Source organism: Juglans microcarpa x Juglans regia, chromosome 2D, assembly GCF_004785595.1.
Source record: "Juglans microcarpa x Juglans regia isolate MS1-56 chromosome 2D, Jm3101_v1.0, whole genome shotgun sequence".
In the NCBI taxonomy this organism is placed as follows: Eukaryota; Viridiplantae; Streptophyta; class Magnoliopsida; order Fagales; family Juglandaceae; genus Juglans; species Juglans microcarpa x Juglans regia.
In genome coordinates, this window is record NC_054596.1 from 22,577,221 (window position 1) to 22,604,679 (window position 27,459).

General features: G+C 37.9%; 2 protein-coding genes across 4 annotated transcripts; both read left to right on the plus strand.

Moving 5' to 3' along the window:
- The first annotated feature begins 19,717 nt into the window (after nt 1-19,717).
- Nucleotides 19,718-22,945, plus strand: LOC121250057 (30S ribosomal protein S9, chloroplastic). 3 transcript variants are annotated; one of them, XM_041148981.1, is made up of 3 exons: nt 19,728-20,167; nt 21,421-21,709; nt 22,716-22,945. In XM_041148981.1, exons 1-2 carry the CDS (start codon nt 19,835-19,837, stop codon nt 21,706-21,708), a joined length of 621 nt encoding a protein of 206 aa, XP_041004915.1. In that variant the 5' UTR covers nt 19,728-19,834; the 3' UTR covers nt 21,709; nt 22,716-22,945. The 3 variants fall into 3 exon arrangements, with proteins under 3 accessions (XP_041004914.1, XP_041004915.1, XP_041004916.1); XM_041148982.1 differs by lacking the exon at nt 22,716-22,945 and adding an exon at nt 21,916-22,057; XM_041148980.1 differs by lacking the exon at nt 22,716-22,945 and having other exon boundaries at nt 19,718-20,167; nt 21,421-21,822.
- Nucleotides 22,946-24,114: 1,169 nt separating this feature from the next.
- Nucleotides 24,115-26,139, plus strand: LOC121250060 (uncharacterized protein At4g28440). The gene is made up of 2 exons (XM_041148983.1): nt 24,115-24,527; nt 25,789-26,139. The coding sequence occupies exons 1-2, from the start codon at nt 24,263-24,265 to the stop codon at nt 25,977-25,979; spliced, it is 456 nt and encodes a 151-aa protein (XP_041004917.1). The 5' UTR covers nt 24,115-24,262; the 3' UTR covers nt 25,980-26,139.
- The last annotated feature ends 1,320 nt before the right edge of the window (nt 26,140-27,459 follow it).

Sequence of the window (27,459 nt, forward strand, 5' to 3'; positions counted from 1 at the left end):
ATTTGAAATCTTCACGTATTGATGTGGAGTGTGCTATGTGGTAAGACCATAGTAACACCCACATATTCTATAGTCTAAATACCGGGATTATAGAGAACTATACTAGAGAGAGATTTTCTATTTGTGCTACACATTGTCACATCCAAATGGGGGGAGAATTTACATAGCCTCTCTAAGTGTAAACTCTGGCTAGCCATTAAGGACCAACCATCAAGGCTCATGAGAATGGAAAGGGTTGCCCATTATTGGTGCCCCTTTATTACATCTTTCATTTGCACATAGTGGGCAAGAACCCAGGTCTACATCTCTCAATATGTTTTCAATCTTGTTCATACTGACAAATAGGTTGTGCGACCATCGAGCACACCTGTAAAAGAAAAATGGGAGCACTATACCAAATCTTTCTAAAAGAAGACTAGCATAGCAACATCTTGAAAAAAATGTCTCGTTAGACCCGACTCATTTGGTCACATCAGACTAAGCATCACTAATCCCTCTCAAGTCCAAATGACTTAGAGCAATGCTCAATTTCCATAAAACATATTGTACTCATAGCTATGTCGCAACTTCAAAGAAGCAGCATAACTTGCCGGCAATGAGTACACATCAATATCTATGTGTTACCAAATAGTCTTCTTCCCTTTACCCTCATGTCAGTTAGTTTTAGTTTAGCTGCTTTCTCAGCAATGCCTCTATAGACTGCATTATCCATAGTCATAGATAACATGTCAAAGTAGTAGACACTAAAACATCAAACTTGTAACATAGTCAAATGTCTCATAACATAATAAATTAAGGTCATCAATTATGACCTACAGGACTCACATGGTGAGGAAGCAATGATCCATTCACTCACCTCTACTATTAGTAGTAAAAGCACATATAGTATTAAATACATGTTACGGTGGAGTTCTCATTCTAAAGAAAAAGCATATATTTAATCTCAATACACCGTACAGATCTTAGTCACTATCTCAGTGTCTAACCCGAGTCCCTCCATTTGCTTACTATCTAAAGCATCAAAGAGGATCTCGCATCTGACTAAGCCACAGACTATATGGATTACAGGTAACTATGCACGGTCCTTTTACATATGATGGACCTCATTTTAGCTCTCACTAAGGCAACATATCTTTTATGTCTTACAACTTATCCCTATTTGAACAAGTACCGAATGACACATTGTCTCATTTTTGCTCGTTACTCGTTTGTAGCTCCAAATGCCATCGCTGGTGTGAGTGAGCCAATCTATGCTTGTCAATATATCTTTTTCACCATAATTTCTAAATTTTTGGTGACTAGGTGTGCTTACCAAAAAATGCTTCCAACCATGTCACATGATCATAAAGCACATCAGTGTCATGTGCACAACAAGTAATAGCATGACAAAGATAAATCACATGGTCAACTAAAAATTATTAAACCACAACTCTCTAGCGGTGTTTAATGATCATTTCTCTCCATACGTACTCTAATGTGCAGTAACTTTCCAAAACATACTCTGACCAAGAGACTTTGCTTATATATATATATATATATATATATATGTCTTTTACACAACTATGAAGTCAACGATAACTTATCGTGAATCTCATTTAGGTCAAATCACAACATAAACCTTAGATTCTAATCAGCAAGTCCAACTGTGACTTTTAAGAATCTACAAGGTGACCACAAATAGCATTCAACAAACTTAACTTACGACTTCAAGGTTTCATATGAATCTCCTGTCCTTAACAAAAGCATGTGAGATAACCAAATTTTGTTATTTATTAAGGATAAAATGATTAGGGTCTTTGCCAACGAGAACAATTAGAACAGTCTAGCCATGACTTTGTCCAAATCACATCACAAACTCATTTAATCAAGTAAGTCATATTTACCCCCTAACAAAAAAATTAGAATCGCATTTATATAATGAGACAATTCATCATTATTTCATGCCCTTAATGTGCATGTATAAGAACATTAACATAGAAGATGCTCACATTGCCTTTTCTGGTTAATTCTACAAAATAAAGGAGAGAGATCTCATTAACAAGAAAACCTTCAATTTCTCAAACTTCGCACCTATCATCCTATGCCTTCATGACACATTTAAGTATATAATTTCTCTACCCAAGAAATAATATCACTGAGTGAGTGAGTGACCATCCAACTTCTAAACCTCTAAGAATTCTTACTAACACCACTGTTTTCAATGAATCTTAAATCAAATTAGGTTTAGACTTTGCTAATATCGCATTAAAAGCGCTAAAAAAATCGTTTTGTGCAACAAATGCAGTATGTGACGTTTTAGCCGCTAAGTAGCGATATATCCCTATTTCTCGTTTACTCAATATTTTTCATATTCTCCAATCCGCTATAGGAGAGAAAAAACCTTTTGCAAGAAATTATCTTAGCCTAAATCTATTTTGCATCAGTGCAACCACGAGCAAGATTTATAGATTTAATTAAATCGTACCTAATTATTAAGACTTTTGCCACAATTACGATACAAACCTCCAAGTTGCTTGGTATTATTCTCAAGGTGTGCTCTTAAGTTTATATATCTGCAAGAACTTATATGTTCTCACTAGAGAGAAAGAGAACTTGGGCAATACTACAAGTGCTAATACTATAGACGGGTGTACTGATAAAACCTTTAAAATGAATGTGCCAATCAATAATGTCATCAACACTCTTACACACTTACGTTTTAATGTCCTTACTTGCCATGCATACTAGCAAGTTTTAGAGAGTATGTGCTTATCTGTGAGTTAATCTAAGTTGCTTCAACATTATAATGCTCAACCTCAGATATAAAAGAAATTAATCTTTGCGTTACAAAAAACAATGCGCAACTCCCATTATTACCCCCAGGTTCTCAAAGGCAAAATAGTGGTTTAGCTCTATCTGATAGTTGATCCCTTCAAACTTTTATGAATATTGTAGTATATGTGTCCCACGTGCACTTCCAATTTTACTCTAGATCTTTCAGAGGTTTTTACAATAATAATGGCTAAAACTATCTAACGCAAATAATAATTTTCATTCGTTTTCAATTAATGCTCATAAAGGAAATTAATGCGACAATTAAGTCATATACACAATCTCTATGCCTTTTTTTTTCAGTTATCTCAAAGTTACTAACCTATGCGCATGTAATTGCATACACATCTAAAAAATTTGCCATGTCAATCTAAGTCAGAGCAAAAATAATTAACACACATCACAATATCGAAAATTCGCTAAACTTCCTAATCATCTCTTGCACCACAGTGACTAATTATTAATTTCTAATTTAATTTTTGTGCAAATTTATATCTTATAGGAGATTAATTCCAAATCAATATCAATTATACTCCCACTAGGATAAGCAATCAACCGAGTCAGTCACATGCAAAAATGATTGCTTCCTAAATCGAAGAAATCAGTTTGAGCCAATCATAAGCATGGACTAATCAAACTCGAGTTACTCAATCCTTTATTTTATCACATTCTAAAAGAAAATTTAAAGATTAATTTCTAAAGTTATCCTAAGAAATACAAATGATAAAATTAAGCTTACACAACTACATGTAATCATAATATATAAACAAAAATAGTCACATTTCATCCAAATATTGATTATTCACAAAAATAATAATCTAGGCAATTTAGAACATAAAATAAAATGCCTAACAAATATGGCAAAAATTATTTCATAATATCATGACATGCATGTATTCAATAATAATAATCATGCAAACAATATTTAAAAAAAAATATTAATGTGCTACAATGACATACTGGTTTAAATAAAATCAGTAGACATACCAATAATAAGCTCCAGTCTTATGGCTGAACTCATGGCCCTTGTGTGTGAAGTCTTGAGTTCAAAATACCATATAGACATTTTTTTCCCTTAATGACCCAAAATGAACACGAAACTTTTGGATGGACTGTGCCTAGCGCAATGGGTTCTCCCATAGCCAGTGGGCTGTGCCTTTCTTTGGCACCTAGTTGTTGCGTGGGCCTCTTCCTGATGGCTCAAGGTGACAAGCCAAAAGTTTTTTTTTTTCAAAAAAAATAACAGGTTTGGGTTTTGCTTTAAAGATATGGGTTGGGCTTAAAATTTGATTGTTAAAAAATAGACCGAACATAAATTAAGTCCAAGCCCATTTTTCAGCTAAAATCCAAATTCAGAAAAAAAAAAAAAACAAAAAAAACAAAAAAAAAAACAAAAGAAAAAAATGTTCTTCTTCCTCAAACACGTTAGGGTAATTGTTCATCCAGAGAGAAAAAACTTTTTCCAGCCGCCATCACCCTCTCATCCACTCCACTAGGCTCTGCCCTCCATGGCAGACAGCGGCTTGTGGCTGCCCCTCGTCTGCATAATCGCCACATCCTGGCAGTTGGAAGCGATGCACGGGCTTGTTGGAGAGCCACAAAGTTGTCGTGCTCCTTTGCCCGCAGCAGAGCTCATAGTACCACCATGGTGCATGGTGTTCTGCTCTCAGTAGAGGACCGTACCTCTAACGAGGTGTGGGCTGCTCTTCATGGCAAGCAGCGACTTGTGGTGCTGCCACTCGTCAGCACCGCCTTGTCTAGGCAGTCAGCGCTGCACCTGCGTACCAGTACTTGCTGCCACCACCACCCTTTAGTGTCAAAGGCACAACAACCTATAGCAGTGCCACATGCTGCTAGGCCTGGTGCGCTGCTCTTCTCACAGTAGAGGCAGGCACACGACATGTAGGTACTCCTCACACCTCCAGGTGCGATATGCACTGTGGGCGATGGGCGTCTCTGCCTCGCAGCTGGTGCGCACAATGCCATGGGCGGCACTTTACCTATTGGATGATGCTTACGGTGCCAATGTGTGCCACATCTCCAAGTGTATAGGTCCTTGCGCCGTACTACATTTTGCCACAGCCACTGCCTTTGCAGAGGTTATTTGGTTGTTATAACAATGTTCAGCATAGGTCAGGCAGCAAACGTTTAACGATTCACCTCTCACGGTGGTATGGTTAGAACCGTGTTGCCTCATGCAATCACAAGGTATATTTTCTCAAAAGAAAATTTCGGAAGAAAAAAAATTGGCAACACACATATCACAACATAAATCAAGAACTAACCGACTTAGGCTCTGATACCAATGTTAGAAATACTAGATCAGAATACACAACGAAAGCGATATTATCTCGTCGGAAATATCTATATATTGCAATTGTTCCATGAATTTTCTATTGTCGTCGTTCATCCGAAATCTTCACATATCGAAGGTGGAATGTGCTACGTGGTAAGACCAGAGCAACACCCACATATTCAATAGCCTAAATGCAGGGACTAGAGAGAACTATACTAGAGAAAGATTTTTTATTTGTGGTATACGTTGCCACATCCAAATGGGGAGCCCCCTTAAGTGTAACATTTGGCTGGCCATTAAGGGACAACCCATCAAGGCTTATAAAGTGGCTACTTCATAACCCTCAAGAGAATGGGAAGAGGTGCCCACTATGGGTGCCCCTTTATTACAGTAGTAAAGTCACCACTGTTAATGTATTTTCATACCCGAGAGTCCTTGGCAGCCTTTAGCTTATTGTTATAGTTCAATAGCTTTGGAATTAAATTATGATTTCCTAGAGTAGATCCCCAAGAGTAGAAAAGCTTAGAAGGGATCCATCCAGAAGATAAGCATTCATTTTCAACAGGAGTTCAAGGTTGGTTCCAGGGAAGCCCATGCTAGAAAGTGATCCCTCACCCAACCAGTTATATATTATCAAACCAGAAACTTATTAAACCAACTCTTACTGCATATGGACCTCCAAATGCGAGAGTTGTGCACTTTTGAGTGATATCCATCAAAGAGTGAGAGTTTCTTTGATATTTCTACCTCAAGAATAAAGCCCGTGGTGTAGAAAAATCAAGAAATCTCCAAGTTTGCAGTTTAAGCACCATTCATCCATATTGAATTGGTCTACAAATTTAGCTCCACGAAATCATGTGCTCATTAGTATGTCAATTAGTCTCATCCTATAGAAAGAAATGAAGATTTTATGAATCATGGATAGAGTAATCTTACCATAAGTAAGAGGGGGCCAAGATAGTGATAGCAAAGTTACCTTTGGGAAAGCCAGTAGTGGCAACAACAATGCTTTTTCCAGGTTCTTGGAGTGGAATGGTGCATAAGAAAAGAGCTTTTCTGCATGTTAATCCTTTGGCTAGATACATGCTCGTATTCTGATATGAAAGAAATGAAGTCTAAAAGATCTTGTTTGGGTCATTAGTAAAAATTAGCAAGTCGTCGTAAGGCATCTAACACCAACTTTGTTAGACCTCTATTAAGAAGTTCTTCACTTAAAACAAATAAAATTGTAGAGAGGGTCTCCTTGATGTAAGGCACGAGTTGGAGCAAAATAGCCTGTGAGTGTCATCGAGGAAGTTAGAAAACTTTGGAGCTTGGAACATTGTTGAGAAAGAGTTATAACACTAGAGTTGAAACCAAAGGCTACCAAGATATGTGAAAGATAAGGCCAATCCTCTTGACCAAAGGCTTTAGCCATATCTACCTTCAAAATTATATTATCCCCCACTAATCTTCTTGTCTAGATGGTTAGAATAGTTAAGTGTTAGAACCCTACGTTGCTTGAGAATATCTCTTGTATAACCTTTGGTCTCCTATATATAAGCCACCTTGTATAGCATATTCATTGTGATTAATGAAGCATACTAATAATTCCAACATGGTATCTAAGAAATGCTTCTGAATCACCCAATCAAAAAATTCTCATTTTTTTTTCTTTCTTTCTTTTTTTTTTTTTTTTTTTTGGCAGAGCTTTTCAATTTAATTTTTTTCAGTGCCTCTCATAGTTCTGACGATCTTTTAAGCCTCTTGTAAGTATCTTTTCAAAGGTTTCAACATGCCGTTGGAATCCTCCAACAAAGATCTGCTTAAGAGCTGCCTCCAGATCTCCAGCCGAAATCATCATGTGCTCTCTCTCACACCTTCACGTGCCACCATGTGCCATTGACAGTTGATTTTTTACTATTGACTTCGATGGTTGACTAGGTGTTTTGTACTCAATTTTTTGTTCTGATTTCCTATTTCCAATCTATTTCTGCATAATATCTCTTGCAATAATATCTCTTGCAATGGCTCAAAATGATGTTTCACGTCCAAATCTCATTATGTTAGACAGCACAAAGTACACCATTTAGGCTCAATTTATGCGTAGTTTTCTCAAGGGTCGTACATTTTGGCTTTATGTGACTGGAGATATCCCAAAGCCCACCAAGGGCTCTACTAAGTCTGATGACGCCTTTTGTACTCGTCTTATTAATTGGGAGAGTAATCATTATCAATTTCTCACATAGTTTCGTAATACTACTACTCCATTAATTAGTGTCTTTTTTGGCCCTTTAGATGATTCACAATTTGTCTGGGATATGCTTGCTGCTTACTACTCATCGGTTGATAGTTCTTGAGAGTACCAATTGATGCTTGATCTCTATCAATTGAAGCAAGAACTGGGTTAGAGTATGAATGACTTTTTTTCCTGCATGCAATTCTTATGGGATCAACTTTTTCTCTCAAATCTAGCTTGGAGGGATTGAGAGGATGCTAAACTATATGTTATACATAGAGATCAGACTCGACTTTATCAATTTTTTATGGCACTACGTGATTCTTTTGAATACGTTCTTGGGCAACTTTTGCATCGCACTCCTATTCCATCATTGGACATGACTTTTTTTAAAATTGTTCAAGAAGAGACTCACCTACAAGCAATGTGTTCTTATCATACCACTTCAGTATTGGCTACCACATCTTCTAGTTCATCATCTTCTCAACTAGAGCCTCTTAACAAGGCAAGCCCCTGTCACATTCCTTCCAAGAATAGGGCATATTGTTGCTATTGTAGACATCCATGACACACTATTAAGAATTGTAGGTGTCACCCGAAGGCTTCCAAACCCACTGCAACTATTGCTCATACTGAGAGTCCAACATCTCTCATTGATCCCTCTAGCAATTCTTTAAGCCTACTTTCACCCTCTCCAGAGCTGATTTCGCAAATCTAATCAACCAGGCTCTCACCCATTCTAGTAATGCATCTTCCTCTACCCTTTCAATCTTTCTAGGTAAAACTTCTCCTTGGCTCTTTGACTCTTCATGTTGCGATCACATGACAACCAACCGATCTGTATTTACCACATCTACCCAGTCATCACAATCATCTTTAATACACACATCTAATGGCTCCACTATGACTGTTCAAAATATAGGCAGTGTCGGTACATCTAATATTTATGTTTTCAAGGTTTTTCATGTTCCTAAACTTTAATTTAATCTTCTCTCTGTAGTCCAATTGTGTGAACTTGGTTATAAAATTGTGTTTGAGTTTTTTGGTGTTGTTGTACAAGATCCTAGAACCAATCAGATTCTTGGGATCAGGCATAGAGTTGGGTGATTATTTCAGCTCTCATCCCTCCACCTTCCTAACTCTAACGTTGTTGTAGTTGCTTCCTCATTTTCTTCACCCTCACTTTTGTTTTGGCACTCCCTATCTTGGTCATACATCTGCATCTTGGCTACAATTTTTAACTTTTAAGGTTTTACAAGGTTTGATGGCTATTAGTCCTAGTCCTTTTGATTACATTTTTTTGTCAACTTGGGAAACAACCAGCATTTTCTTTTAATACTAGTGAGTCTATGGCACCTGCTTATTTTGATCTAATTAATTCTGATGCTGGGGGACCTTTTCCTATTCCTAGTATGAGTGGCTCAAGATGTTTTGTAATCTTTGTGAATGATTTTTCTCGTTATACTTGACTTTTCTAAATGAAATCATGTTCTGAATTATTTGATATTTATCGTGACTTTGCCAAAATGATTGAAACGCAGTTCTCAAAACGTATTGAAGTCTTTTGTTCTGATAATACTTTAAAGTATACACAACGTGCCTTTCAGGGTATCCTTGAGCATTATGGCACTATTCTTCACCTTTCATGTCTAGGTACCTCGCAACAAAATGGGAGGGCCAAACATAAACTTAGACACATTCTAGATACCACTTGTGCTCTCCTCCTATCAGCATCCGTGCCTACCCCATTTTGGGTGAAGCCTCTCTCATGTCGGCCTACCTCATCAATTAATTGCTTTATCGTATTATTAATAATGATACTCCTTATGAGAGGCTGTTTGGCTCCACTTCTGAATATACCTACAAATTTTTGATTCGGCCTGTTTCGTTTTACTTCAACCACACGAACGCACCAAACTTGAGCCCCGCTTTCAATTGTGTTGCTGTCTTGAATATGGGATCAAACACAAATGCTATAGGTGTTATGATCTTGTATCACGTCGTCTTCAAATGTTCCTTCATGTAGTTTTTTGGGAACATCTATTGTTCCACAAGATCGAGAAATTCTCGATGGCATCATTTCCACCTTTTTCCGTTGACATCCCTACTGAGACATACATCTTTGCTCAACCCCTTGATTTTCTCTTCCCCAAAATCAGGCTCACCTGAACATCACACATCTAATTGTCCTAACACTACCCCACTCAAGTCACCAGGTTCTGTCTAGTCCATGGATCCCGTCGACAATCCACCTTCAGACCTTCACCGTTCCACTGGGGTAAGATCTCTACTGTCAAATCTCTAATTTTCATTGTTTTCATGCCTTAGTTGTCTTGCATGAACCTCACTCATATCGTGAGGCTTCCACTAACCCTTTTCGGCAAGCTGCAATGAAAAAGGAACTTGATGCATTATCTAAGAATCATACTTGGGATCTGCTTGATTTGCCTCCAAAAAAGTCTATTGTTGGGTATAAGTGAGTCTTAAAAAATAATACTAGCTCAGATGGTACCATTGATAAATACAATGCTCGACTTGTGGTCAGGGGATTTACTCAGGAATATGGTATTGAGTATGAAGAAACTTTTGCTCTTGTTGCTCATCTCTCTTCTATTCATGCTCTTATAGTTGTTGTTGCATCTCATCATTGGTCTCTATTTAAGATGGATGTAAAAAATGTCTTCCTTAATGGTGACTTAAACGAAGAATTTTATATGCAGTCACCTCCTGGATTTTCCCATCCTCTAAACTAGGTTTTTTCTTATTCTTCGAGCTCTATATGGACTCAAGCAAGCTCCCAGGGCTTGATTTGCTAAATTCAGCACTACCATGTCTAGTCTTGGCTACTCCATCAGCTCCTATGACTCAGCCTTGTTTATTTATCGTACAGATCGAGGCACCATTATTCTTCTATTATATGTAGATGACATGGTTATTACTAGAGATGACCTTATCGACATTCAGGAGCTCAAACAATTTCTTCACCAACATTTTGAGATGAAGGATCTTGGTTCCCATGTTTATTTTCTTGGTATTGAGATTTTCTCTTCTTCTACAGGCTACTATTTGATTCAAGCTAAATACACATCTGATTTACTTTCATGTGCTAATTTGACCGATTGCAAGGTTATTGACACATTGATCGAACTCAATGCTCATCTCAATTTTAATGATCGAACCTCTTCATAATCTCACATTGTATTGACATTTGGTTGGTAGTCTTGTCTCTCTTATTGTCACTCGGCTTGATATCTCTTATGTTGTTCATCATGTAAGTCAATTCATGGTTGCTCCATGATCCACACATTTCTCCGTTGTGCTTTGCATTCTTTGATACCTCAAAGGGACATTGTTTCATGGTCTACATTTCTCTTCCTGGTCACTTGTTCAATTGATTGTCTATATAGATGTTGGCTGACTTTTTATTACTGGTTATTGTTTCCTACTGGGCACATCTCTTATTTTTGGAGTAGTAAAGAGCAAACCGTTGTTGCGCGTTCTAGCACTGAGGTAGAATATTGTGCTCTTGTGGACACCACATCTGAGCTCCTTTGATTGTGGTGGCTACTATTAGATATGGGTGCAGCTATTTCCACTGCCACTTCTGTATCTTGTGACAACATGAGTGCTATTCAGATAGCTCGTAATGACGTTTTCCAAGGACGAACAAAATATATTGAGATTGAGTGTTGTTTTGCCCTTCATCATCCTCTTCAGAGCTCACTTCAACTTCTTTCAATTACTTCTGTGATCAGCTCGTAGATATCTTTATCAAGTCACATCCTTCGGGGAGGTTTCCTGATCTTGTTAACAAATTCAATTTAGCTTCGCGCACTTCACCTTGAGTTTGAAGGGGGTTGTTATAATAGTTAAGTGTTAGAATCTCACATTGCTTAAGAATGTCTCTTGTATAGCATTTGACCTCCTATGTATAGGCCACCTTTTATATTATGTAATTAATGAAGCATATGGATTCTAACATAGACTATGAGTTTACTTATATACAAGAGCTATATTCTCGATAATTAGCTACCCTTCAACAAAAGCCCTTGTCGAGGTGAGATTTACTTAAGCATTAGAGTAGATAGTCTAAAAGCCAAAATATTGGAAAATATCTATTAGGCAACCTGACAAAGGTTGGCTGGCTAAAATCAGCAAGGGAGTTGGGGGTGTTAGATTTAGGGACCAAGGTTAATAAAGGAATGGCCCTGGGATTCACATAGATCACCACTTTTAAAGAAGTCAAGTACAAACTGCATAGAGGCCAATATATTGATGATGTCCAAGTAATGTGGATACAAAGAAGAGATAAACCCGCATCTGGACCAGGAGAATAGTCAATGAGAATAGAAGATATATCAACCTTGAACTCTTCAATTAGTGGTGGATGCAACAAAAACAAGTATCATCCTCAATAGTTGAAAATAACTCAAAGGAGAGCACGAAGTCTGAAAATATAAGAGAGGTGTTTATGAAAAAATCCCACTACAATCAGTTTGAGTAGCAGAATGCTCTAAAGCTGATTCTCCATTAGGTAGAATAAGCAAAGAGAAGGGAGCCATTTGATGGAAAATTTTTAAATTATAATCACCTTCTTTTAGCCAACAGATTCTTTCTTTCTGAAGAAGAATTGAATCATACTCTTTTGCTAACATTTTCAAAATATGTGAAATAACAAGTGTCGGCTCAATGGTTCAGTTGCTTAAGGCCTCCCAAGGGGCAAGGCCCCCAAAATTTATAAATGCATTAGTATATTTTGAAGAAGAAATTAAAATAATGTCTAAAATAAGATAAATATTGGAAGTTTTATTATAATGATAGAAAGCCCATGCATTGATGAGTAAAAAAAAAAAAAAAAAGCCTACAATTCTTTCAAAAAATAAATGATACTAGATGTTTTCACGTTACAATCTAACAGCCTCATTTTAAATTTTTGTGTTAGACCTCAATTCAAATTAAGTCGCCCTTGATAATAACGAAGAGGCCTTAACAACCTAAACTTGGTCCTCAAAGTTAAAAGTCTTTGGAAAACATTACCAAAAAACTTAATATTCCAATCAGTTCGTCCCTTAATTGTGTGCCATACAAATAAAAATAAAAGAATAAATACATAAATGTTTATAATCACTTGATTAATCTAGAAGCAAGAAATCTTTTAGGAGAAAATATATTTCTCATTCCCAAACTAATACCTAATATGCAATGTGGTGTATAGACTATCATACTGGAGATATCGTAACTTTTAGGCTCCTTTTGGATGTTTGAGCTGAGTTTAAATGAGTTGAGTTCTTTATAAATAGTAGTAAGTTGAGATGATAGAGTGAGTTTTGTGAGACCCACTTAAGATGAGTTTAGATGTATTTGGATGTTAAGATGATATTAGATATATTTATGGGAAGTTGAAAAAGATTGTAGGTCCCGCGTATAAAGAGGTGTTGAGTTGAAAAATATTGTGAGTCTCTCATATAAAGAGGTTTTGAGTTGAGATGATTTTAGTGATTTGATAATTATGTGTTTGAATATTAGACTCAACTAAAAATGAGATGGTCTCAATTCAGTCTAAGTTCCAAATGGCACCTTAATTGCATATATATGAACATAGCCTCTTGAGCCCCCAGCCCCATGTCACTCTCTCTCTAGTTCACCCAAGCCCACAGAACCAATGCCATGAGAGGGAGAAGCACTGCCCCTCCTTCTCACCTCTCTCTTCCCCTAGTCCTCTTCCAGATTTGATCAACATTGTCAAAGTATATCCCTTCTTTTTAGTCATTGGTCTTAAGATTTGTAGCAGTCCATCCATCTCCAATCACCACGTGCCCTACCATCGGAGTCCCATCCTCATGATCTATCAGCCCATGTAACCATTAAAAGGTTTCCACTAAAGCATGCGGTTCATGTGCTACCCCTTTTTGGCGCATTCAGGCAATTCTTCAACATCTAGCCACATTTTCATTGTCTCGCCCATTATATTTGTCATTTTTATGTGGTTCTTTCTATGTTTTTCTTGATTATTTGCTTTATTTTTCAGAAGTTTTGCAGCTCAAATTTGCCATCATACACCACCGTCAACCATCCATTAGTTTGATCTAATTATTATTTTTTATAAGAGAAAATATATATGTAACACAGCTATCGGCGTTGGGTTGACCAGGTGGAACGGACGGCGGCGACTGGGCGAGATCTGGAAGAGGAGACCGAATAGAAAGAGGCTAGGGTTCACGGGATATTTGAGAAGTGAAGGAACTTAAGTGAAGTGTTGATGTACGTGTGTTCTAAAGTGAAGTGAAGTGAACTAAGGTTAAGGTAGGTTGTCTGAAGGACTGGAATTAGGGCATGGGCTGGACTCAGCAGAGTGGGCTTAAGGGATGTGTACCTGGGCCGATTCATGCAGGGATTTATTTAGTTGTTTTCTTCTTTTAATTGTTGTCAACTGGACTACTCCAGAATGTTAATTGTTGGAGACATTATTTGTATTTTATTTCCTTCTAGCACAAGCCCATGGCCTTTTTATTACTGTAGGATTCCTACTATGTAAGGCGCCGTCATATGCCTATTCTGGTATGCAAAATCTGAAATGAAAGCTTAGTATTTCTTCGTACTTGTTTTCTCTCTACGTGCTCTGAAATAGCATCCCTCAGGGAAGCTTTTTCAGTAATATTTTCTAGAGTGTTACAAGTGGTATCCAGAGACACCAGTACCTGTGCAAAATATTGCCTCATGGCTAAAGGTACTAGGCTAAATCAGTTACAAGATGGGCTCAATGCCCTAAAAAAATCCTTAGAAAATCAGTATCAAGAGCTGAAAAAGTCCACAAATTCAAGAACGTCCCATTTAGATATAGAGATTGCAACATTAAAGAAGCAATATGAGACTATAATGCAGCAACTAGCTATCATTACAGCGGGGATGAAAATAGGAAATCCTAGCCTGACTTCTGAAGAGTCTTTCTCGGGTGTACCAAGTGGAAATGACCAGGAAAACTTACAGTTACAGCAGCAGCAACAACAACAGCAGTTTCAACAGCAACAACTGTTTTAGCAACAACATTTTCATCAACAACAACAGTTTCCGCACCAGCAGCAGTTTCATCAACAGCAACAAGGTGAAGTCCAGGCACGCACAGTGAGGTTGGATTTCCCTGTATTCAATGGAGATAACCCATCAGGTTGGATCTATAAAGTTAACCAGTTTTTTCAATACCATAACACATTCCCACAAAGCCGTGTGAAACTGGCCTCCTTTCATTTAGAAGGAAGAGCATTGGTTTGGTTCCAAGATCTGGAACAAAGTGTGCAAATCCAGGATTGGGATATGTTCACTAGAGCCCTACTTGTTAGGTTTGGACTTAATGCTTATGATGACCCTATGGAGACCCTTATTAGGTTAAAGCAAACAAACATAGTTAAGGATTACCAAGCAAAATTTGAAACCTTGTCAAATAGGTTGAGAGGAATATCCAATGCATGTAAGTTGAGCTGTTTTTTAAGTGGACTAAGGGATGAAATCAGACTACCCGTGAGAATGTTTAGCCCCACCAACCTAATAACAGCCTAGCCAAAATACAAGAGGAAAACCTTAGCCTAGCCAAAAGAAATTCCAAGTCCATTTCACACTATTATGCTAAACCGAGTATAATAAGGAACCCCAACCATCATTTTTCCCACCAATCTAAAAATATCAAGCCAAGCCAAAAACCATCCTTAACCATACACAAAATCAACCAAAACCAAATGAAAGAGAGAATGGAAAATGGGTTATGTTATTATTGTGATGCCAAGTGGGTGCCTGGGCATAAGTGCCAAAATCCCAAAATATTTTTGCTGGAGAAAGTGTTGCCTAACAATGAGAGTAGTGTGGTGATTGAGGAAATAGAAGGAGACACCGGAGAAGAAATTCCAGCAACCTTAGACACTTGTCCCACCCAAAATAATCCAGAAATATCCTTCCATGCAATAACTGGTTCCCTTAACCCAAAAACAATGAGAGTGAAAGGGAGGATTGGGAAGCAATGGATTACCATCTTGATTGACACGGTTCTACTCACAATTTTTTAGACCCCGTAATATTAAGGAAAACCAACCTACCCTTGGATGAGAGGGAGAAGGTTAGGGTGAAGATTGCAAATGGTGAGCTGGTCCCTAGTGCTGGGAAATGTACTAAGGTGGAAGTCCTTATTCAAGAAACTATCTTTGAGATGGAAGTTCATGTCATTGTACTGGCTAGTTGTGATATGGTGTTGGGAATTAAATGGCTGCGGGAGTTAGGGAAAATCATGTGGGATTTTGATAAACTGTCAATGTAGTTTATTTATAAGGGCAAAAAGATAAATATGCAAGGGTTAACAGCTTCCAAGATGATTGAGGAAGGGTCTCTAAACATGCAAAATAAATTGGAGACGAGAGGGGTTATTTTCAGCTCATAGAAGGAGAAATTTTCCATGACTCGCAAGCTGTAACTGAAATTCCAGCAGCTGTTATGAAGTTACTGGGACAGTTTGGTGATGTGTTTTCAGAACCCAAAGGACTTCCACTCCCTCGAACCCATGACCACTCCATAAACCTATTACCCAACACTAAACCCATCTCTATGAGACCTTATCGTTACCCTTATTACCAAAAATATGAAATTGAGAAAATAGTGCAGGAATTGTTGGCTACGAGAGTGATTCAACCTAACCAAAGTCCCTACTCTTCTGCCGTGTTATTGGTAAGAAAGGCAGATGGGACATGACGGCTATGTGTTAACTATAGGGGCTGAACAGTGTGACCATCAAAGATAAATTTCCTATTCCCGTGGTTGAAAAGCTAATGGATGAACTACATGGGTCAACTATATTCTCTAAGTTGGATTTGAGGTCCGGCTATCATCAAATACGGGTTAAGCCAAATGACATACCCAAAACTGCCTTTAGAACTCATGAGGGACACTATGAGTTCCTAGTGATGCCATTTGGGCTCACTAACGCCCCATCAACTTTCCAAAGTCTCATGAACGAGGTATTTCGACCATTTCTAAGGAAGTTTATACTTGTGTTTTTTGATGATATTTTGGTGTATAGCAAAACAGAAAGAGAGCACACACAACATTTATTGCTCACCTTAGAGACACTAAGGCAGCACAAGTTATTTGCAAAACAGTCCAAGTGCCAGTTTGGGTGTGAAGAGATGGCTTACCTAGGCCTTTAATTTAGGCAAGGGGGTACAAGTAGATCCGGAGAAGCTGAATGCTATGGTGGAGTGGCCCCTACCTAAGACCCTTAAGGCCTTGAGAGGATTTTTGGACTTGACGAGTTACTACTGTAGATTTATAAAAGGGTATGGTGAAATTGTAGCGCCACTTACCCGGTTGTTAAAAAAGGAAGGTTTTCATTAGAATGAAGAGGCAAATATTGCATTTCAAAGGCTGAATGGGGTTGTAACTCAGCCACCAGTTTTGGCTCTCCCGGACTTTTCCATACCATTTATAATTGAGTGTGATGCCTCAGGGACAGCAATAGTGGCAGTGTTGATGCAGCGTGGAAGACCTATAGCATTTTTCAGCAAGGCTCTCAAGGGAAACTCCCTCTCATTGTCTACCTATGAGAATGAGTTATTTGCTTTGGTTTCAGTGGTATTAAAGTGGAGGCCTTATTTGTTGGGGCGGACCTCTGTGGTTAAAACTGACCAACAAAGTCTCAAACATTTGCTTGATCAGAAAATTGGAACCCCTATGCAGCAAAAGTGGATCACTAAACTACTTGGCTACGATTTCATTGTGGAGTATAAAAGAGGGTCTGAGAATAGGGTGGCTGATGCCCTATCCCGTAAAGATCAGGAACCTGAAGGGGCACTAATGCTGATCACCTTTCCTAATGTGGAATGGGTGGAGGACTTGAAGAAGGCCTATGATGTGGATGTGCACTTACAAGATTTGATGAGGAGCTATTCAGAAGGTAAGTTAAGTTCTAACTATACCTTGAGGGATGGGTTACTGTTGTACAAGAATAGATTATGCATTCCTCAACATGAGGAATTTAAAAATAAGTTAATGGAGCTATCCCATTACAGTCCATGGGGGGGGGGGGGGGACACTCGGGTTATAATAAGTCGATTCATCGGATGAGGAGGGATTTCTACTGGACGGGAATGAAAAAAGATTTGAAGAAATGTATTAAGGCATGTGATATTTGTCAAAGGGTTAAGGTAGATAACACTCTACCAAGTGGCTTGCTGCAGCCATTATCCATACCATCTCAACCATGTACTCACATCGCCATGGATTTTATTGATGGTCTTCCCATGTCACAAGGGTATGATTGTCTATGGGTTGTAGTTGATCGATTGACTTAGTCATTTTGTGCCCTTAAAACACCCCTACACAGCCAAGATGGTGGCTGACTTATTCCTCAAAAATATCCTCAAGCTACATGGATTACCCTGCTCTATAGTTTTTGACAGAGATCCAACATTCACAAGCCAATTTTGGCAAGAGTTATTTTTCCTACAGGGGTTCAAATGTCTATGAGCATTGCCTATCACCCGCAAACCGACTGGCAAACCGAAGCCGTCAACAAAACTGTCGAGAATTACCTACGGTGTTTCACAGGAGATAGGCCTAAGGACTGGGCAGTGTGGATTTCACTTGCAGAGTGGTGGTATAATTCCACTCAGCACACATTCACGAGGATCTCACCCTTTGAGGCCCTCTATGGTTATCCCCCACCCCGTTGGTTGGACTACATTTCGGGAACAGCCCGTGTACACTCAGTGGACATCACTTTACGCAGCAAAGACCAGATATAAAAAATACTTAAGCAAAATCTACAGCAAGCCCAAAATCGCATGAAAAAGTGTTCTGATTTGAAGAGAAAAGAGCAACAATTTGAAGAAGGTGAATGGGTATACCTGTGCCTACAACTGTATCGACAAACCACCGTAGCTCACCGGCGCAACCTCAAGCTTGCACCACGGTTCTTTGGTCCATTCCAGGTGCTGCAGCGTGTTGGGGAGGTAGCATACAAACTGGATCTTCCTCCATCATCCAAAATCTATCACACTTTCCATGTATCACAACTCAAGAAAAAAATTGGAGTTAAAGTTTCGACCATACCTTCACTACCGCATGTAGATGAGCAAGGGGTTCTATGGCTTGAACCTGAGGAAGTCCTCAGCCGTCGCATGGTCAAGGCAAGGGTTGAGTTGCTCATTCACTGGCACGGGCAAGAAGCTGCAGATGCTACTTGGGAAGGCTATTTACGGCTCAAGGAACTCTTTCCCCACCTTGCGGGCAAGGTGTTCTGATGGAGGGAGGAGTGTAACACAGTTGCCGGCGCTGGGTTGACTAGGTGGAACGAGTGGTGGCGGCTAGGCGAGATCTAGAAGAGGAGACCGAATAGAAAGAGGCTAGGGTTCACGGGATATTTGAAGTGAAGGAACTTAAGTGAAGTGTCGGTGTACAATGTGTTCTAAAGTGAAGTGAAGTGAAGTGAACTAAGGTGAAGGTAGGTTGCTTGAAGGACTAAACGTAAGGTGTGGGTTGGACTCAGCAGAGTGGGCTTAAGGGACGTGTACTTGGGCCGATTCATGCAGGGATTTATTTAGTTGTTTTCTTCTTTTAATTGTTGTCAACTGGACTACTCTAGAATGTTAATTGCTGGAGACGTTATTTGTGTTTTATTTCCTTCTAGTACAGGCCCATGGCCTTTTTATTACTGTAGGGTTCCTACTATGTAAGGCGCCGTTATATGCCTATTCTGGTATGCAAAATCTGAAATGAAAGCTTAGTATTTCTTTTTACCTGTTTTCTCTCTACGTGCTCTGAAATAGCATCCCTCAGGGAAGCTTTTCCAGTAATATTTTCTAGAGTGTTACAATATATCATACTGTCAAGATGATAAATATATACGATAATTTCAAGTAGTTAAAATGTGCATCAAATTGTCTAAGAGCATGATAGTCTAATGGCACATGACCCTATTCTCTAAATGGAATATGGGTTCGGAACCTCACTCCCCATTGTATAAAAAAAAAAATATGTATGTATCAAACTTGATCATTTATATACGAAATTCTCAATTATCTGTAAGTTTGAATGTGGAAAGTGTTATTTTATTTCATTAAGAATTCAAATGTTTAAAAGAAGAGTAATGATATACACACAACACATTATACAATATATTGTACAATATATTACACAACAATGTTATAAAATAATGATAGTTTTGTAAAATAATATTACTTTTATAAGATATTTTATAATAATATTTTTTATTTAAAATATAGTTATGTAAAGTGTTGTAAAAAATATTGTGTAAATCATTTTCCTTAAAAAAAACGTCATATATAATGGATGTCGTATCGTTGGTTGATTGATATTGCCAAAAAATGGTATTATCGTCAATTCAAATACGTTATCCCCCACACCTGCTCAATCCATCCCTTCAGGCTTTCAACCCACACGACATACTCACCCACAGCTCCGACTTTCTCACCAAAATCTGTGTGTGAGAGAGAGAGAGAGACGCAACAACAATGTCGACTTCCTTATCCTCCCTCACCTTCTCCTTCTCTTCCCTCTCCTTTTCTTCCCATATTTCCCACAAACCAAACAGCCTCTCTTTCCACCGGCCCAGGTCCCTCTCCCTCTCGCACCTGTCCGCTCCCCCTTCTCTCGTCTTCCTCGCCTCCGCCGCCCCCCTGGCAGAGCTTGAGACGACGGACCTAAAGAAGTACGTCAAATCCAGGCTTCCCGGTGGCTTCGCCGCCCAAACAATTATAGGCACCGGCCGCCGAAAATGTGCCATTGCTCGCGTCGTCCTCCAAGAAGGTACCGGCAAAGTTATCATCAATTACCGTGACGCCAAGGTCCCCAACTCTCTCTCTCTCTCTCTCTCTCTCTCTCTCTCTCTCTCTCTCGCTCTGTTTGTGTGTGTGTGTGTAATTATGTTTACATATAGGCGTTATTGCTCACTTTCATAATATCTCGATTGATTATATTGAAATTAGGTTTAAGTCTAATTTGTTAGTATCGTTTATTGTAGAATTTTGAGTATTTTTTACATAAATTTATGATCTAGTGATTCGAGTTGCTCATTACAGTTGCTAGAAAAGTTTTCCCATTCTAAAGCTTTGTTGCTGAAAGGTTTTTTTTTTTTTTTTTTGAAATCTCCATTTAATTGATGTAAGCCCACAATAAAGTGGCTTCATTGTGAAAGTTCTGTGTTTTTAGTTGTTTATGCGTATGTATTCCTTTGTCTCTTTTTGATGGTATGGTGTTGTAATCTTGTGTGTTAGTCTGTTGAATAATATGGGTAGGGCCTGATAAATAAAAAGAAGAAGAAGAAGAAGAAGAAGAAGAAGAAGAAGATAATCTTCCCTTGGATAGATTCTGCTATCAAATGAATCATGTATAACCTCAAGTTTAAAGAAAATGACTTAGTGGAAGCAGAAGAGAGAAGAACAGCAGCGGACAGATCTCCTTTTTCTTATTCAATTGTTATATTATATGTGAATCATTAGCCAGTGTTGAGGGAGTTATTTTTTTGTTGTCATAAATCATATTTCCAACCGTCAGTTCATTACCACTTTCCAATTTGCTTTAACTGGGTTTTTCGCTTACATCCATCAAGGTCTTTGTTGAAATCACGTACTTCTGTTTACCTGAACCATTTTGACGATATTTTCTTCAGTTGATGATATAACCATGATTTTGAATTGATGGCAGTTAGTGGGATCTGAAAATGTTCCTATCCCATTATATTGAAGAAACTTTTTCCGTGACTTCTCATACTTACTGTTGAATCTGTTGTTCCCCAAACATGGTGTGATTCTGTTTCTGGCATATTTGCGCTTTAATCCATTGAGGTGCATTCTTCTCTTATATGCCATCCCAATCATATGCATGAGATTTTGCTTCTGTGGTTCAACTCATGATAGGAAAGAGAATGAGTTGCTTCTGTGGTTCTACTCATTATTTTTTCAATCACTTACTAATCAAGAAAATAATCAGAGTGTGACATTCTGTGCAGTCGATTTGATGGATTCATCTGTGCGTTGCAATAGCTATTCTCTTCTCCATGAAGTTTCATCAGCTCTCTGCTCTTTCCATTGCTGTGCAGGAATATCTTCAAGGCAATCCATTGTGGCTTCAGTATGTCAAAGTCCCATTGGTAACTTTGGGATATGAAAGTAATTACGATGTTTTTGTCAAAGCTCATGGGGGAGGCCTCTCTGGTCAAGCTCAGGCAATCTCCTTGGGCATTGCTCGTGCACTGCTAAGGGTGAGTGAGGACCACAGAAGACCTCTGAGAAAGGAAGGGCTTCTGACCAGGGACTCCAGAATTGTTGAGAGGAAGAAAGTTGGTCTCAAGAAAGCTCGCAAAGCCCCCCAGTTCTCCAAACGTTGAGGTTGGAAATATTGGATGCATACATTTGGTTAACTTTTTGTTTTAGCATTTGTTTGTTAAGCTTCTTGGATGTTACAATTCACGTTATCAAAATACCTTGGCTTTGTTTGTTGATATCTTTATTAGAGTCTTTTTCTATTTTTGTTTTCACTTTTTGGGAAAGTTCTTTGCTTTAGGCTGAGATATCATTGAACTGCGGATTTTCAGATAAGATGCTCAGAGATGCACTTTGGATTCGAGATATAAACATTAAAAAAAACGTTGTAGAAGATTGGGATTTAATTGGTGCTCAATTAGGCCCTTGACAACTAGTTTTTGTACAAAATTATTGCTTGATTATATTGAATTTTGAAGGTGTTACTTCGGCTTTAAGACTCTTATTGAATGGGAGTTATGAAAGTGGGATCATCTTTCTGTAGCTTTCGGCCTTTGGTGCCTTGGCCCACTATTAAAGGTTTCAAGCCGAGCTGTGAAACAGTGAAACACTTGCAAGATTTTATCTTGTTTGTGTAATTTTTCTTTTTTTATTAATATATTATTTCTTCAGTGAAAAAAATTTTTTTTTTTTTTACCTTTTCCAAGGTCTCTATTTAATTTAATTTTTTTATGTGATTTCCTTTCTAGTAAATCACACCCTATTTTCTAGGATTCTTTTAATATCTTGTCACGGTATTGTTGGCGTTGTTTCAAGTCTTTTGACTCCGGGTGGTCACAAATATATAATTTTGCTACAATTGTTACTTGGAATCTTTCTTTCCATCTTTTAGTATGGAGTTTATGCCTAGGTCCAGAAATCACGGGGTGGTGTTTTTCGTGGAAGTTGCCCAGATGCTCGACCTATGTTACTGCATCATGCTCCATGCCATATTGGAATTCCTCAACATATTGATCTTTATTTTGTTAACCAAAGTTGCTCTACATATTACTTTCCAACCTAGTCGGATTGCCATTCTTTTTGCAAGTTAGGCATCATCATGTTCATGTCTTGACTACTTTAATGTGGTTAGGTGGGCGTGACCAATCTTCCACACTTCACCGGATTTGGGAATGTTCATTGTTCAATGACTTCCTCCAACTCGTGTTCTTCCTTCTTTTCTTTACGTAATGAACCACTTTATTTCTGCAAATCTCGTCTTCTCTTTTCTCTCAACTTTCTCCTCGTATTTCATCTCATTTTATGAATGTAAAAATATTATGCAGTATCCGTTACGAATGTAAATAACGTATTTAAATGTTCTTTAGTTTGATCACGGTTTTAGGAGGAAAAATCAGCCATTCCATAGAAACTACTCATTCCTCTAATAATTCTTGAGACGTTGGAGTAACAAATTTTAAAATATTAAGTTTTTAAAATATGCTATTTTTTTTAAATAAAAATCTCAAAATATTTTTTTTTTTATTTGTATCAGATGTCCAAAAACAACATCTCGACTAATCTCAGGGATGTACAGGCTTTTGACAGGAAATTCTCGCAAGTATATCTAATGTAATTCAAGGAAAACATCTTCCAACGACCCTTAAAAATTATTTACACATGAAAATTTAAACTTTAAATATGGGGAGAATATTCCTAATCAATGCCTTTACCATTTGAGCCGAAGTGGCTGTTGTCCACTCGTACTTCCACAGGATAGTTGGACAACCCATGAAATAGAGTGGGCTGGGTCAATCCCAACAATCATGTGGGTGACCAACCTCCATGCCCATGGAAGTGGATATACAGTTCTCGGAAGGCTCCATTCCAAAGTCTTAATCCCTTTGTGGGCATTGTAGGAGATGGGTTGCTGGCCACCCAATGTCATTTTTTTTGCAAGCATCTCTTTGCATCTATTTTACACTCAATACAACCAATTTGAAAGAATTAGTTAGTGTTCGTAATGGTGTCTCGGACAATGGACATCGAATTACGTATTTCGTTTATCATGTAATTAATTACTTATAAAAATATCACGAGGTTATAATATTCTTTCCAGGACTATAATTTAAAGTGAGGTTAAATTAAATATTCCAGTGAGTTTTTTGTGTATATTAAATGCTCCTTAAAATTGATAAGATTTATTTTTTTATATATTTTCCTTTCACGTTATATGACAGAAATAAATAATATATTAACATTTTTTCTCATGTGGTTGTAAAAAAAGGGTAATACAGTTATAAGTAGTGCACTTATTTTGAAAAAAAAAAACAGAGTCTATTATTAAAAAATTAATTTTTTATATAAATAATATATTTACTGACTTTTAAAAAAAAAATACACGACTATTTTATAATTGTTAATATATTATTTTTGAAAAAAAATGGCAAAGGGATGAGAGAAAAAGTAGTAGGGCCATTTCGAACAGGCCTTTCTCTAAAGCAATGGAAACTATAAACCCAAAGAAAGACGAATAATCAAAAGCCCAAATCCGCAAATCCCAATCCCCTCAAACCGAGATTAGATTTCCACCACACCACTACTAGGGCTAGGGTTTAACTTCAATGCCTTTTCAGTTTTCAGTCCTTTCGGCTTCTCATTCCGAGCTTTCTAGGGTTTCAGCTTTCGGGAACCTTAAAAATGGCCACAGCAACAACGGCAACAGGGGTTAAAGCGGTTGCGAAGAGGAAGCCTGTGTTCATCAAGGTGGACCAACTGACGCCCGGCACGCAAGGCCACACCCTCGCTGTCAAGGTTGTCAGCTCCAAGCCCGTCAAGGTCACCAACAGCAAGCCTGCCCGATCGTCTATGATTTTATCTCGGCCCCTACACCCCGCACGTATCGCCGAGTGCCTCGTCGGCGACGAGACGGGGGCCGTCGTCTTCACTGCTCGCAATGATCAAGGTATATTAAACGTGTATGTATAAATATTGTTTTGAAAATAAATTTCTTTGCTTTTATGCTCGCAAAATATGTGGGTACATGGAATAAGTGATTCTTAGAATGTTGGTATTTTTATTTTCCTTTTTACTGGGAGCCTGATTCGGGTTTGGGTGGAGAGCAGAATAACAGCTATTATCTTAGTATTTTTTTTTATAGGTAAAAGTAAATTTTATTGAAATAACGAATCTATTAACTTAGTATTATCGGGTGCAAGGTGTTCTCTTTGGTTTCTTGTGTGAATGTGGAAGATCTTGCTCGTTTGGGTATTGGGTTTTAGGTTGTAGGGAAACTCTATGCAACTCTTGAAGTTCTTGGGAATAATTATTGGGGTCTTGTTACGTATGTAATGTGCTCCTTGGTTGTTTTTAGTGGTGTTTTTTTGTCTGGTGGCCTCGATGTCTTGGTGCTATGATGTATCTTGGGAAAAGGGAAGAAAGTGATGCTCTGGGTAGTGGGTTTTTCATTGTTTGGTGCAATGCTGGGTGCTTTCAGGATATTAACGCACAAACAACATGTTTGTGCGTTAATACCCGTTGTGTGGGTTTGTATCAATGTATGAGAGCATATTCCTCTTTTCTTTTGCAGTTTATTTGGTTCTGAAACTTTGAAAAAGGGGAAGTAATTTCTTACTAAGTGTTAGGTTTATCATTTGCTTTGAATCCAATATCAATGCTAATAAGGAATTAGTTGCAGCGAAGTATGCAAGCATTTATGTGTATTTGATGTATGTACATGTATATCGCATGTACATTGTATAGCTGTATGTATAATGTATATGACCCTGCTTTCTTTGGTGCAATGAGGGTTGAGAATCTTGTTCTGTTTCCTTGGTTGCTTGATTTATAGATTTGAGTTTTCAGTTCCTCTATTTGTTTGGCCTGAAAATGATCAATTGATTAATTAAATGTGGTTGGCACAACTTCATGGGTTAGATATTGTGGTTCAGATTTTCAATTGTTTTGTCATTTCATTTACTCATTTGTTGGTATCAAACTTGTCCATTTGCTTATACTTTTAGCGGCTAATTGTGCCAAATATATTTCCTGCACCCATTATTTGTATTCCGGAATGTATTTATGCGTCAAACATATAAATTGGTTTGGATTGCCCTGTTGTAGTAGCACGATACAATATCATTTGCTGCATGTCTGTTGATGAAATGTTTTTGAAGTTTTTTGTTCCTATATTGTGTTCTGTAATTCATGGCTTTATTTATGTGCAGTTGATATGATGAAGCCAGGTGCCACTGTGATCCTGCGGAATGCAAAGATTGACATGTTTAAAGGGTCTATGAGGCTAGCAGTTGATAAATGGGGACGTGTTGAGGTCACTGAACCTGCAAATTTTGAAGTTAAAGAGGATAACAATCTCTCTCTTGTGGAGTATGAGCTAGTTAATGTCGTTGAAGAATGATTGTGTCGAATGCAAGGCGATGTTTTGGAATTTGGGGTTTGAGTTTGTGTGCTGGCAATGAATTGTCGTCTGGATTTCTATATATGTTGTAAATCTTGCTGAAGTTGTTTTTGCCCCAAATATATCTGTGTTTAATTCAAGTAATTGTGAAATTGGGAAATTGATTGCATTTGGAATGTTTGATCAATGGTGCAGCTTATGCTCTCCACATTTGTACTTGGAAAAGTAAATCTTCTATTTTCTATTCAGGCTAAAAACAATCACATTATCAACGATGCACTCCATTTTTGTTTATTTGCTTCTTGCAAAGTTTTTGCTTCGAAATCACGATTTCCATATAATGAATTAGCATTTTTTTTAAAGCTGAGATGCCAAGTTGCAGCTCCTCGTACAAAAAGTGATTGTCTCTTTTTGTGTGGATGGGGGGGACTCGTAGTTCTACTGTTGAAGAAGTACTGATACGGTTTGATCTACTTTCTCCATTTGAAAAGAAGGAATAGATTGTATAAATTTACTCTCCGTGGATTGGTAATGGATAAGCCGAAGCCGAGTCGAATGTCAAACTTGATATTACAATTTTGCTGATGACATTGAGGAAAACTTATCAAAAAAAAGACATTGAGGAAATCATGTAAGAGGTTTTTTTTTTTTTTTTTTTTTTTTTTTAACGTAATCAAATATATAGTATTCATAGAAATAGGCAAAGCTCAGGTATACAGAAAATATACATAAAAAAAAACCTAACTAGAGGTTACAATAGAAAGAAGATCATGGACACTAAGTTCGTTACAAACTATAGCCCCCGCCTACAATGACTTACAAAAGAAAACTTTAAGTTCATCCATTGTTCTCTCTTGATCATCAAAACATCTAGCATTTCTCTCCCTCCAAATATACTAACACATGCATATTGGTACCAATCTCCAAATTGCTGCTACCTGAGAATCTCTATGTAGTCCTCTCCAGCTTGTGAGGAAATTCACCAATCTACAAGGCATAACCCAAGACAATCCGACTCTTGAGAAAAAATCATTCCATATAACCTTGGGCACCTCGCGGTGTAAAAGCAGATAATCAACTGACTCCCCATACTTCTTACACATACAACACCAATCTAGGACAATAAGCCGTCGTTTCTTCAAATTATCTGTGGTGAGAATCTTGTCCAAAGATGTTGTCTAGACAAAGAAAACTGCTTTTGAATGAGCTTTTGTCTTCCATATGCTCTTCCACGGGAACATAGGCATTATAGAGTTCGTAAGCTTTTGATAAAAATAACTGACAAAGAAGATATCTTTTTAGAATAATTCTAATGCATTTTGTCTCCGGAGCCCCCTGGAATACTTGCGGAATATAATACCGCAAAGAACTCCGTAATAGACTCCAACTCTCAATCATGGGTTGCCCAAATGAAGTCAATATTCCATTGAGGAGTGCCATTTGAAAAGACCAGAAGGTCGGCAATCGATGCCTCCTTTAA

Excerpts from the sequence above, each read along its gene's own strand:
- LOC121250057 (XM_041148980.1), top strand. The coding sequence starts at position 19,835 with ATGTCGACTTCCTTATCCTCCCTCACCTTCTCCTTCTCTTCCCTCTCC. Across the intron at positions 20,168-21,420 it reads TCAATTACCGTGACGCCAAG|GAATATCTTCAAGGCAATCC; the intron begins GTCCCCAACTCT and ends ATTGCTGTGCAG.
- LOC121250060 (XM_041148983.1), top strand. The coding sequence starts at position 24,263 with ATGGCCACAGCAACAACGGCAACAGGGGTTAAAGCGGTTGCGAAGAGG. Across the intron at positions 24,528-25,788 it reads CACTGCTCGCAATGATCAAG|TTGATATGATGAAGCCAGGT; the intron begins GTATATTAAACG and ends ATTTATGTGCAG.